This window comes from Tursiops truncatus, chromosome 11 (assembly GCF_011762595.2).
Source record: "Tursiops truncatus isolate mTurTru1 chromosome 11, mTurTru1.mat.Y, whole genome shotgun sequence".
NCBI lineage: Eukaryota > Metazoa > Chordata > Mammalia > Artiodactyla > Delphinidae > Tursiops > Tursiops truncatus.
The window spans coordinates 11,366,058-11,381,017 of NC_047044.1; the positions used below are offsets into that span (position 1 = coordinate 11,366,058).

The 14,960-nt window shown below is 49.6% G+C and overlaps 1 protein-coding gene across 2 annotated transcripts; it reads left to right on the plus strand.

Annotated features, from left to right (window-relative positions):
• Positions 1-100: 100 nt before the first annotated feature.
• EIF3D (eukaryotic translation initiation factor 3 subunit D) lies at positions 101-14,799 on the plus strand. 2 transcript variants are annotated; one of them, XM_019918360.3, is made up of 15 exons: positions 102-254; positions 2,611-2,743; positions 3,038-3,083; positions 3,963-4,099; positions 5,161-5,246; positions 5,786-5,858; positions 6,812-6,924; positions 8,086-8,218; positions 8,737-8,884; positions 9,639-9,769; positions 10,503-10,588; positions 10,682-10,811; positions 13,589-13,731; positions 13,927-14,210; positions 14,647-14,799. In XM_019918360.3, the coding sequence occupies exons 2-15, from the start codon at positions 2,621-2,623 to the stop codon at positions 14,658-14,660; spliced, it is 1,647 nt and encodes a 548-aa protein (XP_019773919.1). In that variant the 5' UTR covers positions 102-254; positions 2,611-2,620; the 3' UTR covers positions 14,661-14,799. The 2 variants fall into 2 exon arrangements, with proteins under 2 accessions (XP_073644316.1, XP_019773919.1); XM_073788215.1 differs by lacking the exons at positions 13,589-13,731; positions 13,927-14,210; positions 14,647-14,799 and adding an exon at positions 12,964-13,568 and having other exon boundaries at positions 101-254.
• The last annotated feature ends 161 nt before the right edge of the window (positions 14,800-14,960 follow it).

Here is a 14,960-nt window from a genome sequence, read left to right on the forward strand (position 1 = left end):
CTTGCAGGCTAATCGGAACAGCTCGAAAAGAACAGTGACGAACTTCCGGGTTGCCTTTGCTTTACGACTCGTGCGTTCTGCCGCCGAACCGGAAGGAAGCTGGGGAGCAGTTTACGACAGCGCCGGTTGTGTTTACGGCGCCGGCCGCTGCGCGCGCGTTTTTCCTGTTTTCCCAGGTCTTCGGTCCACAGGCGGTGGTGCGGTCTCCGGCCTGGACAATCTGTCGCCATCCGGCCCGTCTAAGGCCGTTGCAGGTGAGCAGTGTGTTTCGTAGCGTTTCGCGGACCTCCGGAGCCGAGTTGGGCGGCTCCTGGCCTTTGGGGGCCTACCGGAAGACACCTCCGTACACCCCCACCTGCCGCCGCTGTCCCTCCGCTGGGCGGGGCAGGACTCTGCCTTCGGGGTCCCAGGTCCGACCCAGTGCGGGGCAGAGCCTTGTGGCTGAGGTCTCTGGCCCTAGACTCCGTTTAGCGGCCACGGGCTGGGCGAATGTGATCATGTCACTTAACCCAGCTGGGTCTCAGGGTCTTTTTAAAGGGGCCCACGGCTCCCTGAACTGCTATGAGAGAGGTATTGGGGGTTCCAAGCTGAGCGGTGTTCGGCCCTCTCTGAGGAGTTCACGGTCCAAGTGTTTCCTTCCCTTTTCTGTGAAATGGGAGGCCAGGATGGAGTTGATTGATCTCTGATCTGAAACTCTACCCCCCAGGAATTGATGGGGAACGACCTGCAGTGGCTGCCGTAACATAGCCAGTACCGTGGCCTGCCAGCCGGAAGGCCCCTTCTGACTGCCCTGTTGGTGCCTCCTCATCCTGCCCCTGTAGCTAGTACAGCTGTCACTCCGTTTTAACTGAAAGGTTTAGTTTCTCCTGTTGGTTCCATTGTGCTCACTCTTATTTCACCTGCGTTGAAACCAGGTGACTTCCTCCCGCCCCCCCCCCCAAAGAAATGCATGTCAAGCCTTGAGCCCGTTTGCCTCCAACTCTGATAAAACAAGTCGATTTTTTTAAGTGTGTTTGGAGATATCTTACTGTGTTGTCAGTAGGGGCTGAAACCCCAGATCTTTTCAGGCCGCTGCCCAGCTTATAATAGGAAGAGTGTTGGACTTAGGGCAGACGACCCTGGAAAGCAAATCTGTTTTGAAATGATGGGCAAGTCAACTGCTTGATCTGGCTGAACTGCACATTTTTATCTCTAAAATGGGGGCGGAGTGGGAGGGTTAGTGGTGTCGCATCTGACACGTGTAGGAGCCTGATAAATATTTAATGTGAATTGTTTTGAGACCACCACCGCTTCCCTCAGTCCGCTTCCTGTAGTGTAACTTAAGTTCAAGCTGCAGGATGGAGCTCCCAGGTCATTCCCTGTTGCTGTCACCCAAGTGTCCCCTCTGTAGGAAGCCTTAATCTCCCTATCGTTGAACAATTAAGAGAGTTTCCTAAATTTAGTACCCTGCACTCTTTGATTGCTGTCCAGACTCCAGAAATGTTTGTGTAATGAATTTTCCCCTGGGAACTCAGCTTCTGAGCATTTGCAGGGGATTACAGTGGATGATAAATGCGTACGTTTTTGATAGGACCTGTCGGGCGAACATCTGTCTGGAGCCATTTTGCCTGGGTTCAGATTTTTCGTCCATTAGTGTTGTGACTTCAGGCAATTTCTTGATTTCTCAAGAAATCTCTTGATTTCTCAGTTTTTTTATCTGGAAAGTGGGGCTAATGCTGGCCCTACCTTGGGATTGTTGGGAGGAGTTAATGAATTTATGTGTGGTAAGCACTAAGAACATGCCTGGTACTCATAATGTTTATGAACATTGGCTGTATGGCCACTTTTATGAACTAAGGTTTCTGGTGGCTTCCTCAGCCTTCTGGCGGGCCTTTTACCTGACCCTGTGTCTACTTGCTCTGCATAAGGATTTTCATTGACAGAAAATCAGAAGAACAACAAAGGAAAGTTACATTTCAGGATATATTCACGGACCCTTGTTTTCTTCTCAGCACTGTGTGTAAATGTATTTTTGCAAGACTCAGGAGTAATTGTGCAGCGTTTTACAATGGAATCATTTCCAAATACGTTAATTAATGCATACGGCTTTCACAATGATTCTCTGATAGAAATAAAACAAGGATCTTATATATTTGACAGATGAAGAGACTGAGGCTTAGGGATTAAATATTGTATGCCTGGTGAAGGTGAGAATGAGAACTACAACATACTTATTACACTTGAAAAAAAGTTACTACGTTTCGTCAAATATGTGCGGTACCACTCATTTTAAGAAGCACAATTATTTCATGTAACACCAAGAAAGAAAAACTGCCAATTACGATATGACACCCCATCAAGCAGAAGGTGCAGACTCACTTCAGAGGTGGTACAGTGAAGAAAAAATCAATGAAATATGATACCTCAATTTTGTTAGCAGTCTTCTGAGTTTTAAGTATTCACAACATTATTTACAAGAAGACATTGAATGGGGAGTAGCTCAACAGTTGAGGGTTCTGTTTTGCATTTTTAATTTTGTCATTCATGTCTTAGCTTACCTCAAATGGAAGGCTTTTTTTTTAGTTTGAGGCTTTTCTTCATGGAGCTGCTTATATTATTTGTATTTTTAAGGTTTTAGAAGATGGCAAAGTTCATGACACCCGTGATCCAGGACAACCCCTCAGGCTGGGGTCCCTGTGCGGTTCCCGAGCAGTTTCGGGATATGCCCTACCAGCCATTCAGCAAAGGAGATCGGCTAGGAAAGGTACTTTCCTGTCAGCAGGGGTCTGAATCTTTTAACCTGTGGCTGCTCCTCCAAGTTCGTTTCAATTTTATGCTCTCAAAAGCATCAGGGTTGTAAGTATCCATTATATAGTATAGATAGTATCCATCTGGATACTTCCAGTGGTCATAGGAGAGATGGGCTCTTAAAAAGCCATCCTGAGCCAGTCCTGACACTTCTGCACACCGTGTCCTCACTTTGGGGGGTTTCTGAGTGAACAGAAACCCACCTGGCTGACCTGTGCTCCATGTCGTCTTCCCTTGTTGCTCTCACTAGGTTGCAGACTGGACGGGGGCCACGTACCAAGATAAGAGGTACACAAGTAAGTGTTCTCCGCCTGACTGCCCGGATCAGGGCCTTGGGGGATTGTTAGTTTTTCTAGTAACCTCCACCTGAAAGCTTCTAGGATGGGAACGAAAGGCTGATAATAATTCATAGTATTTCAGGGATATTCTGGACTGTGGAAACAATCCACATTCTTTTTGGAAATATCCTCAACTTAGACTGTTCATTAAAGAGGTTCGGCCTATTATAGTGGGTTCCCCCCACACTTTTGGGGAGCCACGGCCCCTTTTACAAATCTGGTGAACATGTTCCCATTTTTCATTTCACTGCAATTTATTGAACCTACGAGGCAGGCCAGTCAATGGATCCCAGTTTTAAAACTCCGGGTTTTAAGATCCTGGTACAGTAAATTGGTTTCTTCCCTCTGTGCCAGTTGAGAGAGCTGGAAGTGGCTCCCTGGAATACCGAGTTAAGATTATCTGAGTCTGAGGTCAGCAAGAAAGTCAGTCATAGCCCATTAGCCACGTCTGCCTTGGGCACCTGATGATGACAGTGACGGTACTTAGACCGCATACTTGCCTCTCCTGAGAGTAGATTTTAACTCATATTCTTACAGACTAAGGCAGAGAGTGAAATGCGCTTGACTTAAGTTCCTCAGACTCTGTCTTGACTTAGAAAGTTCTTTGGACCAGAGCTTTTCAAACTTGAATGTGCGTATGAATCAGCTGGGGATCTTATTAAAATGCTGATTCTGATTCCGTGGGTCTGGGGTGAGGCTGTGAGTCTGTACATCTAAGATGATCCCAGCCGATGGGGCAGGTCCTGGGACCACACTTTAAGTAGCAGGCCTTTAGACCACCATGTATTTGTAAAATCTGTAGGCAGTGTTGTTACACGCTGTCACCTTTGCCTCCAGATAAGTACTCCTCTCAGTTTGGAGGTGGGAGTCAGTACGCTTACTTCCATGAGGAGGATGAAACTAGTTTCCAGCTGGTGGATACCGCACGCACACAGAAGACCGCCTACCAGCGGAATCGGATGCGATTTGCACAGGTAGGCCAAGAGCCAGCAATCTGACCGTCTTGGGGCTGTCACCTGCTGCTAAAAATGCTACCGTGCAGTGCTGCTGAGAGGAGAGCATGTTATTGTGGGTCTTCTAGTGAATTCCAAGTAGCTATTCAGTGACAGTTGTGCTAAAATAAATGGGTACTAAGTCCAGGGATGCATTTAAATAGTTTAGCTTTCTGTTGACCAGTAGCAAGGACATCTGTGCTAAGGATGGATGTTAGCGCTGGATTAACAAGGTGATCTTTCTGTTGCCTCACTTCATTACTATGTCCAGGATTTATTAAGTAGATCGTCCAGTTGGGCTGCATCTTCTTACGTAAAGAGGCAAACTCAACAACTCTAATAAGAGCCAGTAAACCTACTTCAGTAAAAACTGCATGTGGATATAAATCTAATTCCAAGTACAAACATACGTCATTTTATTGGGCTTCGCAGATTTTTTTTTTTTTTCAACAAATGGAAGGTTTGTGGCAACCCTGAATCGAGCAAGTCTTTTGGCGCCTTTTTTTCCAACAGCATTTGGCTCACTTCATGTCTCTGTGTCACATTTAAGTAATTCTCACGATATTTCAAACTTTTTCGTTACTATTACATTTGTTATGGTGATCTATGATCCGTGATGGCTAATGTTACTACTCACTGAAGGCTCAGATGGTGGTTAACGTTTGTTAGCAATAAAGTGTTTTTTTAATTAAGGTGTATACATTGGTTTTTTTAGAAATAGTGGTATCGCACACTAATAGTCTGCAGTGTAGTGTAAACTATACGTATAAAATAACTTTTATATGCACTGGTAAAGCAAAAGATTTGTGTGACCCGCTTTGTTGTGATACTTTATTGTGGAGGTCTGGAACCAAACCCAGAATATCTCTGAGGTATGTCTGTGCATACTTGTAACCCCCCGGATGTTGATTCTATAAAAGCAGAGTAAAATGTGCGATTTGGGTTTGCATCCTAAACTAACTCTAATGGCCTCCCATTAGGCACTGCCAGTTGTAAGCCAGATCTCCAAGATTTTAACATGGATGTTTTTTCCTGCTTCCCAGCGGAACCTCCGCAGAGACAAGGATCGACGGAACATGTTGCAGTTCAACCTGCAGACCTTGCCTAAGAGCGCCAAGCAGAAGGAGAGGTGAGGTGCCCATCCTGCCAGAACAACATATTCTTCCAGGACCGACTGCACTCTGACGGCAGGAGGCCAGAGCAGAATAGTCGTCTTCCCCACCGTTGCAGGAAAACCAGAAAGTCTTCCCAGGGCCAGTGAAGCCACTGTCTCAGCCCTGGGGTCATTCTCGAAGAGCTGTTAACAGCAGAGAGCATGGGCAGGAAACTTGCAGAGGATGTGACTACTGAAGGGAAGCAAAGGCAGTTAGGAGGCAACTTTGGAGCTTACCTAGGCTTGGGTCTGCTGTGGCACAACTCCGGGGAGCCCCATTCACGCTGGGGCCTGTGAGTCCCTGGAGCTGTGTAGGATAGTAGCCCTGCCCAAGCTGGGGCTGCCAGTGGACAGGTGGATAGATGGAATAAAATATATGCATAATACTGGTCAGTAGCGGGAGCAGTATGCCTCTCTAGCATGTCTAGTGTGCGCCCTGTTGGTCTGTTCTTTTTTTTAAGCCCCTGTTTTCCTTAAAAATCGGCACTGAAAGCACAGTTTTCCTGTCTTTCCAGAGAACGCATACGACTGCAGAAAAAATTCCAGAAACAATTTGGAGTGAGGCAGAAATGGGACCAAAAATCACAGGTAGTATATCCATATCAGAATTCTGTCCAGGAATTTGATTTTGTTTGTTTGTTTGGTTGGTTTTATAACAGCTTTAGTGAGGTATAGTGCACACACTATGCACGTCACCCATTTAAAGTGTACATTTTGGTGATTTGTAGTGTATTGGCAGAGTGCTGCCACCGTTATTACAGTCCATGTCAGAAGGTTTTCATCACTCTGAAGAGAAGCCCGGTACCCTGTGCCAGTCAGCCCCTCTCCTCCCCAGCCCTAGGCTGCCCCTTATCTATTTTCTGCCTCCAGGTTTGCCTGCCCAGACATTTCATATAAACGAATCACAGCGGAATGATCTTTTCTTTCACCAAGCATCATGTTTTCAAGGCTAATCCATGATGTAGCGCATGTCAGCACTTCATTCCTTTTTATCGCCACGTTCCGTCAGATGGATAGACCACATTTTGTTTATCCGTTCACCACTGATGGGCACTGGGGCGGTTTTACTCTGGGGCATATTAGGAATGATGCCCCTGTGGGCATTCCTGTACAAGTGTTTGTGTGGGCGTGGTGAGAGTAGAAGACATGTAAGCAAGCGTGAAGGTACAACTGTGGAAGTTACATTTTGCTGGACATGGTGCTTGCTGTAACAGCAAGAATAAATAGCTGATACCCTGAGAGAAATATAAAGGAGCTGTTACAGCTCCTGTATAAAATGTAGGAATATAGAAGAGCTGATGTTCCCAGGGTGGCATCGTTACTGAGGAGTAGAATTCCCATTTGTTTCTGAGCTCTTGTCCCTTCGGTCCTCTTCTAGATTGTAAGCTCCTAGGAGTCAGGGACGCTGCTGGAAAACAGCCAGCACGTAGTAAATGTTCTGGATATATTTATTGAGTAAAAGCCTTCGTACCGTTAACCTGCCTTTTGCGTACGTTTTGCACTGGCTGTCATTTTTCCCCTCCAATGGTTTCCCCCAACAGAAGCCCCGAGACTCCTCGGTGGAAGTCCGCAGTGACTGGGAGGTGAAGGAGGAGATGGACTTTCCTCAGTTAATGAAGATGCGCTACTTGGAAGTGTCAGAGCCCCAGGACATGTAGGTGATGTCTTTTACTACTGTCCACCACACTCGTGTGTGCACCAGCTGGTGACGACTGTCGGCCTCAGCCCTAGTATGTCCAAAGGTGTTGCGTAAGATTGACAGACAGGTTTTAAAAAGCAATGCCAGGGGGGAGCAGAAGGGAGCTGACTGACACGAAACCCTCACCTCCTCGGGAACTCCCTGGCGGCCCAGTGGTTAGGACTCCGCACTTTGACTGCCAAGGGCACGGGTTCAATCTCTAGTCGGGGGACTAGAATCCCACAGGCTGTACGGCACGGCCAAAAAGAAGAAAAAACTTCAGCTCTCTTTGAACTTCCTGGCATTGTGAGCAAAAGAAGAATTAAGTGGGCTTCCCTGGTGGCGCAGTGGTTGAGAATCTGCCTGCCAATGCAGGGGGCACGGGTTCGAACCCTGGTCTGGGAAGGTCCCACTTGCCGCGGAGCAACTGGGCCCGTGAGCCACAACTACTGAGCCTGCGCATCTGGAGCCTGTGCTCCGCAGCAGGAGAGGCCGCGATAGTGAGAGGCCCGTGCACCGCGATGAAGAGTGGCCCCCGCTCACCACAACTAGAGAAAGCCCTCGCACAGAAACGAAGACCCAACACGGCCATAAATAAATAAATTTATAAAAAGAAGAATTAAGTTACAGAACTCTTGTTGGCAGAAAGAAATTTGCTGTTAAACTCCAGATTTCTTTCCACTTCCTGAAATCCTGAGCAAAAGGAAAAATTAAGTTCTATAGCTCTGAGGGCAGAAAGAGAAAGATAGCAGTTCTTCAAGAGTCATGAAGCTTTTGCTTACATTTCAAAGAGCTCCTCATCTCAAAGGGCCAGTAGATGGAAATAACTTAGCGGGGACCTGGGGCACCAGACGGAGTCAGTGTGCCTGCCGTGGGCTCTGTAACTGCCGCTCTCCCTGTCTTGGCCTCAGCCTCCCTGTCTTTAAAATGGGGAGGCAGAGCAGAATCAGTTGTGTCCTCACTGTTCTGTGGAGCCACATCAGGAGCTGAGGGGGCAGGGCCCGGAGCAGGCACTGAGCCGAGTCAGAGAATGTTTTCATCTCTCATACTCTAGACTTTGGATCCGTGGCTTAACAGAAAAGAAGTAGGTGGTCTTCTTCCCCTTCACTTAGCGCGTGTTGCCTGCTCTCCCCTCAGCGAGTGCTGCGGGGCCCTGGAGTACTATGACAAAGCCTTCGACCGCATCACCACGAGGAGCGAGAAGCCGCTGCGGAGCATCAAGCGCATCTTCCACACTGTCACCACCACGGACGACCCCGTCATCCGGAAGGTGGGCGCCCCCTGCCCCGCACCTGCCCGCCCACGGGGAGCGTTGAGGCCTCAGGACAGAGATGCGGGGATGCGTGTGAATCGGTTGGGCCTCGGAAGCCCCTGTAGATAAGACTCTTCTGAATCGACTTAGGATTAGATGAAAATAAGAGCACTTTGCTGGCCAGACCATAAGTGTTGATGTTAGGTGAAGCTGGGCCCGGGTCCCAGCTCTGCCGCGCTTCCTGGCTTCACCTCTCTGAGGCCTTAGCTTTCTTACCTGTAAATCGGGGTAAATGTACTTACCACGGGCCGCTGGGGTGAGGAGGGCAGCATCGGGCAGTGCTCTCCTGGGATACAGCAGGTGCTCAGGGAGCTGCAGTTCCTTGGACCCCAGGACACAAGTTTGCTGGCTGGCTTGCTGCGGCCTTGCTCAGACAAGGGTGTGGGTGTGAACGCGCCTTACAGAGGAGTCCTTCCCCTGCTGTGAATGGCCAGTTCAACCCTGAAGTAGCCTCATCTCTCTTCTGTCCTCTGCAGCTGGCAAAAACTCAGGGGAACGTGTTTGCCACCGATGCCATTCTGGCCACACTGATGAGCTGCACCCGCTCCGTATATTCCTGGGACATCGTCGTCCAGAGAGTCGGGTCCAAGCTCTTCTTTGACAAGAGGGACAACTCTGACTTTGGTAAGAAGCCTGTTTGGGAACAACACAGAGGTGCTGAGTGTCCTTGTTGGTTCAGAGCCATTCCCTGGTCTAGAGAATGGGTAGAAGAGGGTCTGTCTCCTCACAGGCGTCAACAGCCATGTCAGAATCCCACTCAGCCTCCTCAGCGACAGGGGAAGGGACTGTCACCGCAGTCCCTCTTGGGGCGTCAGCCTTCAGAGGCCTCATGGTGCCCAAATACCGTGCTTCTAGTTTTTACTCATTTGAATAGCACTTTCCTGACTTCTGTCATCTCTCTGTACCACCTTTAGTACATACTTAATGTTTTTCTTTAGATTGATGCCTTTTTTACTTCAGCATATTTACAAAGGAAAAAATACGTACGCATGTATCTTACACCATACGTGTGTGTGTGTGCACACACACGATGAATGAAAACCACTCAGAAATAGCAGAGTGAAGCCAAACGTGATTATGTTGCTTCTCTTTGTTGAAAAACTAATAAAATCAAACATTCTCTTGAGGAATCCAAAAAGAAGGAAAAGGTATGGCTTTCTTCCACGTGATCGTGACTGAATTTAACGTTAGTGTCTCAAGTTATCCAGAAGCGCACCTGCTCCTCCCCAGTGTGTCCCACACTCAGGGGACCCACGTTAGCAGGTGGCGGTTCTTTGGAGGAAGGGTGTGTGTCTGGATCGCCACTGCTCCCCAGAGGGCCATGCACCTCTTCGGTGACTCTGTTTCGTGAGTGGTTGGCTGTGTCACGCTCTTGCAGACCTCCTGACGGTGAGTGAGACAGCCAACGAGCCCCCGCAAGATGAAGGCAACTCCTTCAACTCACCCCGCAACCTGGCCATGGAAGCGACCTACATCAACCACAACTTCTCCCAGCAGTGCTTGAGGATGGTGAGGCCCTGGGAGCACCTGGGCGCCCATTTCTAGCTTGTCGACTCCAGCTGCTGTCGACTGAGCATCTGCCGGGTCGTCAGCCCCGGGGTTGTGGGATTGGTGAGGATAGACGGGGTCCCTGCCTGTCACAGAGGAGATCCGAGCTTGGGCTTTAAGATCAGACAGCCTGACTTTGAACCCTAGATCCACCTGTTTCTAGCTTTGTGGTGTTGGGCATGTTTCTTCTCTGTAAAATTAGAATACCAATAATACTTGTTTCACTTAGCTACATTGTGACCTTTTCTTCAAATATCTGTGTACAAGTGCACTCACTGTTTCCCAGCTGGGGGTACAGCAACCAGCCAAAGCTGCAACCCTTCAGAAGCTTTGTTACAACAGAGGAGGAAAGACAGTAAACCCTGGGTACACATATGTTGTGACAAGTGGCTGTGTGTGCCATGGAGAAAAACAAAACAGGAGGGACGAGATTGCTATTTAAATGAGACACCTAAAGCGCGTGGGCGACAAACATAAGCGCGGGCTGAACGCGAGCTGTTACATCTGTTGTGGTCCGCGGGCTGCTTGCTTGCGCTCGGAAGGGATAAAGGGATGCACAGCACGTAGTGATCCCAGAGCCCCCTCAGGAGCTAGGGACCTAGTCAGGGCTGTGACAGAGCAGAGGTGCAGGGTCTGGCTGATGGCCTTGGTGACAAGTTGCTGCCGTCTCGTGACACCTCTGTCATCCTTGCAGGGGAAGGAAAGATACAACTTCCCCAACCCAAACCCGTTTGTGGAGGATGACATGGATAAGAATGAGATTGCCTCTGTGGCCTACCGGTATGTCACCTCCCTGGTGCCCGTGCCCTGTGTGGGTGGTGCGTCTGAAATCCAGGGTCTCAGCTGACCGAAGGAGCTCCTCCTTCCTTGCAGTTACCGCAGGTGGAAGCTCGGAGACGACATTGACCTCATCGTCCGCTGTGAGCATGACGGCGTCATGACTGGCGCCAACGGGGAGGTGTCGTTCATCAACATCAAGACCCTCAACGAGTGGGACTCCAGGGTGAGTACCATCCTATGTCTGTCTGCCCCTCGCCTCACTTAGAGAGCTACCGAGATTTTTTTTGTCTTCTGAGTTTTTCCCCTACTTACTGAGAAAGAGATCGTGTGTTTGAGGTAATTACCTTCTTCCAGTGCTTTCTGTCCCTCTGTTCCAGTCCCACTTCCTGTTGATTTCTGCTCTTTGCAAGCATGATTTTGATCTTTCCTTATGAGCCGGGCTGGCAGGTTTCCTGTACGCCGTGCAGCTCTTCTTTTTGACCTGTTCTTTCGCTTACTGCAGCCCCTACCTGGTCTTCAACCTTCGGACGCCCTTTTTCCAACTCCTTCACTTCCTGAAGTCAGAGATTCTCAGATAAGCCCAGATTTCGCTCTTCAGGGGGCATCTTGAAAGAATCACGTGTCCTTCGCTTTTCCTCCTCTTTCTGTTCTCTCTCAGGCTGGTGCGCTATGATTATTGGGTTGTCATCCTTTCTGAAAGTCCCTGGGCTACGTGCCTGAACTTGAAATGGGTGGCAGAGCTCCTCGGTGCTGCTGTGTAGAATAAAGGATTCTTGGTGCAAGGACAGGAAGGCCGGGCCTGTGTTCAACGAGGGTCCAGTGAGATGGAGTTTGGGGGCCGTTGTGCTCTGCTTTCATTATAGCCAAGGGATTAGCATTCCAGGCTGCTGAGTCTCACCCCCAGATGCTCCTCAGCCTCCATCACCTGCTGAGAGCGCACCGGAAGGTTTGCTGTGAACTTAGCTCTGGGCCAGTGGCCTTTTCATAGACTTTCCACCATGCCCTCCCTGTAGCATATGGTGTTGTTGTATTTGTATGGCTGTTCCCTCTGTGTTAGTACCTTAATCTAGTCTTACACGTTTCTCAACTTCCTTCACGTGTTTCCTTTGCTGGTTCCCCTCCTTTTTGACCCCCAGTGGAGCCTTCTCTTAGGGTCAGTCCCCTTTGCAAGTCATTTTGCCATAATCACTTCTTTATATAGCATGTATTCATCTTCTTTGGCTCCATAACAAAGTAACGAAAACTTGGAGGCTTAAAATGACATCCATTAGCTCATAGTTTGGTAGGTCAGAAGTCTAGCATCGTGTGGCTTGGTTCTCTGCTCAGAATATCCAAGAACTAAAGTTAAGGTTTCAGCAGAACTGAGTTCTCTCAGCTAGAGTTTCTGGAAGAAAATCCACTTCCAAGCTCATTTTAGTTGGCAGAATTCAGTTCCTTGCAGTTGTCAGATTGAGGTCCCCCGTTCTCTTGCCAGATGTCAGCTGGGGCCGCTCAGCTCCTAGAGGCCACCCACATTTCTTTCCATGTGGTCCCCTCCACCTTCAGACCAGCAACATAAGATTCTTTTCGTGCTTGAAATCTCTGGCTTCCTCTGTGTCCGACCTCTACACCCAGATTTAAGAGACTCGCATGGTTAGGTGAGGCCCCCCCAGATGGTCTTCCTGTCTTAAGGGACCTTAACTCCATCTGCAGAATCCCTTTTGACATGAGATAGCGTGATCGCGGGTATTTTATCATACTCACACGTTCTATCCAGACTCCATGGTAGCAGATTCTGCAAGAGCAGGGTCACCGGGGGTCATCTTAGAATTCTGCCTACCCCGAGCCTCATCCTTGAACTCTAAAAATGATTCCCGAAATCTATTCTGACTCCCATTCCATTGTTGGTTTTTTTCTTTTTTCTAAAATACCTTGTCCTTCCAACGTCCTTGTTTGTCGCTCCCTCTGGCTTGGCCATCCGTCAGCTTTGTCTCTCCTGCTCTCTTCGGCTCAGAGCCTCAAACGTCTCCTCCTTTGCACTCCTGAATTCTGCTGTCAGGTGCAGTCTGTCTTCTTGCTCAGCTCTGGGTCTCACTGACATCATCCCCCTAGTTTAGGGCCCTCCTCTCCATGATGCCTATTGTTAGCTGACCTCCCTGACTCACTCCTCCCTCCCTTCAGTATCTCTGCCAGTTAATTGTCCGAAACACTGCTTCCTTCAGGAAGCACAGATTTGAGGAAAGGCCCTTAAAATGCCACAGCAAACTCACAAGGCTGCTGCAGGATAGTTTTAATTTTTGAAGAAAGCCCAGAGACATCTGTCAGAATACTGCCCCTAAGTGGTTTGGACCTAACTACTTAATAAAAGGAACTCTTTGGTATTTCTTCTGGCCTAGGGTTGCCAGGAACCAAGAAAGTTTAGGAGTCTCTGCCGTGTGCCCTTCAGCCGTCACTTCACTCTGAGGCCAGGTTCCCACATCTGCAGAAGAGGTGGTTGGAGAAGGTGGTGTCCGGGGTCTCTCTGCTTTTTGTCTGTCTCTGTGTGTGAGCACAGCACCAGACCCTGACCTCGCTCTCTGCGGGCCTCCACGCCCACCGGGGCTAAACCGGCCTGTCTCTCCCCGCATCCCTCTCAGATCACTCCACCTCCAGCTTCTGCCAATATCCTCCATGGGGGAGCTGCGAGGCTCCCATGCAAAACCCTTCCTCTCCGCGCAGCATGTGATAAACACGTGCCCTCACCACTTGTGTGGCGCTTGTTGTTTTAACTTGTGTGCGTGCGTGTCCTGGTCTGGATGAGCTCTTGTGAAGGGAGGAGTTGCACTCTGTGGAGCACCTGCTGCACAAGGGAGGGACCGAGGCCCTGTCTCTTAAAAGATAAGCCTGACCTCTGCTTTACCTGTGGGCTCACCCCTCCCCAGTCAGGCCCACTAAGGAGTTGCTTCTCTGCCAGAAGTGGCAGCAGGCCGTGGGCAGTGGGAGCCCGCCTTGGCCCCTGTAACCGGGGCTCCCCTCCTGCAGCACTGTAATGGCGTTGACTGGCGTCAGAAGCTGGATTCTCAGCGAGGGGCCGTCATTGCCACCGAGCTGAAGAACAACAGCTACAAGTTGGCCCGCTGGACCTGCTGTGCTTTGCTGGCCGGATCCGAGTACCTCAAGCTTGGGTGAGATTCCTGTCCGGGAGCTCATCTTTGGGAGGGGGGTTCTGCAGGTTGGGAGACGAGGGCTGGCCTTTTCTCCTTTTTCTTGGGACAAGCATCAGGCCAGGTGTCACCATTTAACTGATACTCGACCCCAGGCGTCGCTGTGTCTCTGTGCCCGCCTGCCCGCCCCCATAATACTCCTCTTCCCCTCAATAGTTACGTGTCCCGGTACCACGTGAAAGACTCCTCACGCCACGTCATCCTGGGCACCCAGCAGTTCAAGCCCAATGAGTTTGCCAGCCAGATCAACCTGAGCGTGGAGAACGCCTGGGGCATCCTGCGCTGCGTCATCGACATCTGCATGAAGCTGGAGGAGGGCAAGTACCTCATCCTCAAGGACCCCAACAAGCAGGTCATCCGCGTCTATAGCCTGCCCGACGGCACCTTCAGCTCGGACGAGGACGACGAGGAGGAGGAGGAGGAAGAGGAGGAAGAAGAAGGTTTGTAGCAAGCCTCCCTCCGAAGTCTGGCGTGAGCACGTGCCGGCTGGGGCCCAAGCTCTGTACGCACAGTCAACCTCGATGGAAACCTCTGGGAATTCCCTGAGATGTCACTTGGAGTAGCAGTCAGTCTGGCTCCAGAAGCTGCTTCCAGAGCCTTTAGATCACAAGACGGGGTCAGGGAGGAGAGAGGTCTTTTAGAGGCTAGGGCAAGGAAGAAGCATCTAGAGGAAGGCACCGGAAGCCCCTGATGTTAGCCAGTGGTCCGAGGGAGGAAAGATGCTCCAGGTGGGCTACATGGGCTTTAAGCTCTCTCACCTGCTTCACCAGGAGGTGACTGAAGGAAATGTGAGCATCTGAAAGGGTTCACTTGTGAGTGAAGGTGATGAAAATCATAAGCAATTCACCAGTTTGATGTGGCTTTTGTATCTTTCAGAGGAAGAAACCTAAACCAGACAATGATGTGGGGCTGGACTCTGTGATTCTGCCGAGCCTAGGAGGGCCTTGGATACCTGGTGGAATGTTTGTCTGATTGTTGCTCTCTGCAGCTTGACAGCTGGAGTAAAGTATAAGTCTGTCTAGTCTCTTACCTTCATCGCGTGCCTATGTTATGATTGACAGCCCTTCTCCGAGTAGCCCTTGGGAGAGGGAGGGTGAGATACAGCAGAGTCTCTCCGGAGTTCATAATCTGGGTTCCATCCTTTGTTCTTGAGCATTAGTAGTTTTACATTCCTGTTAGGAGGTGAATGC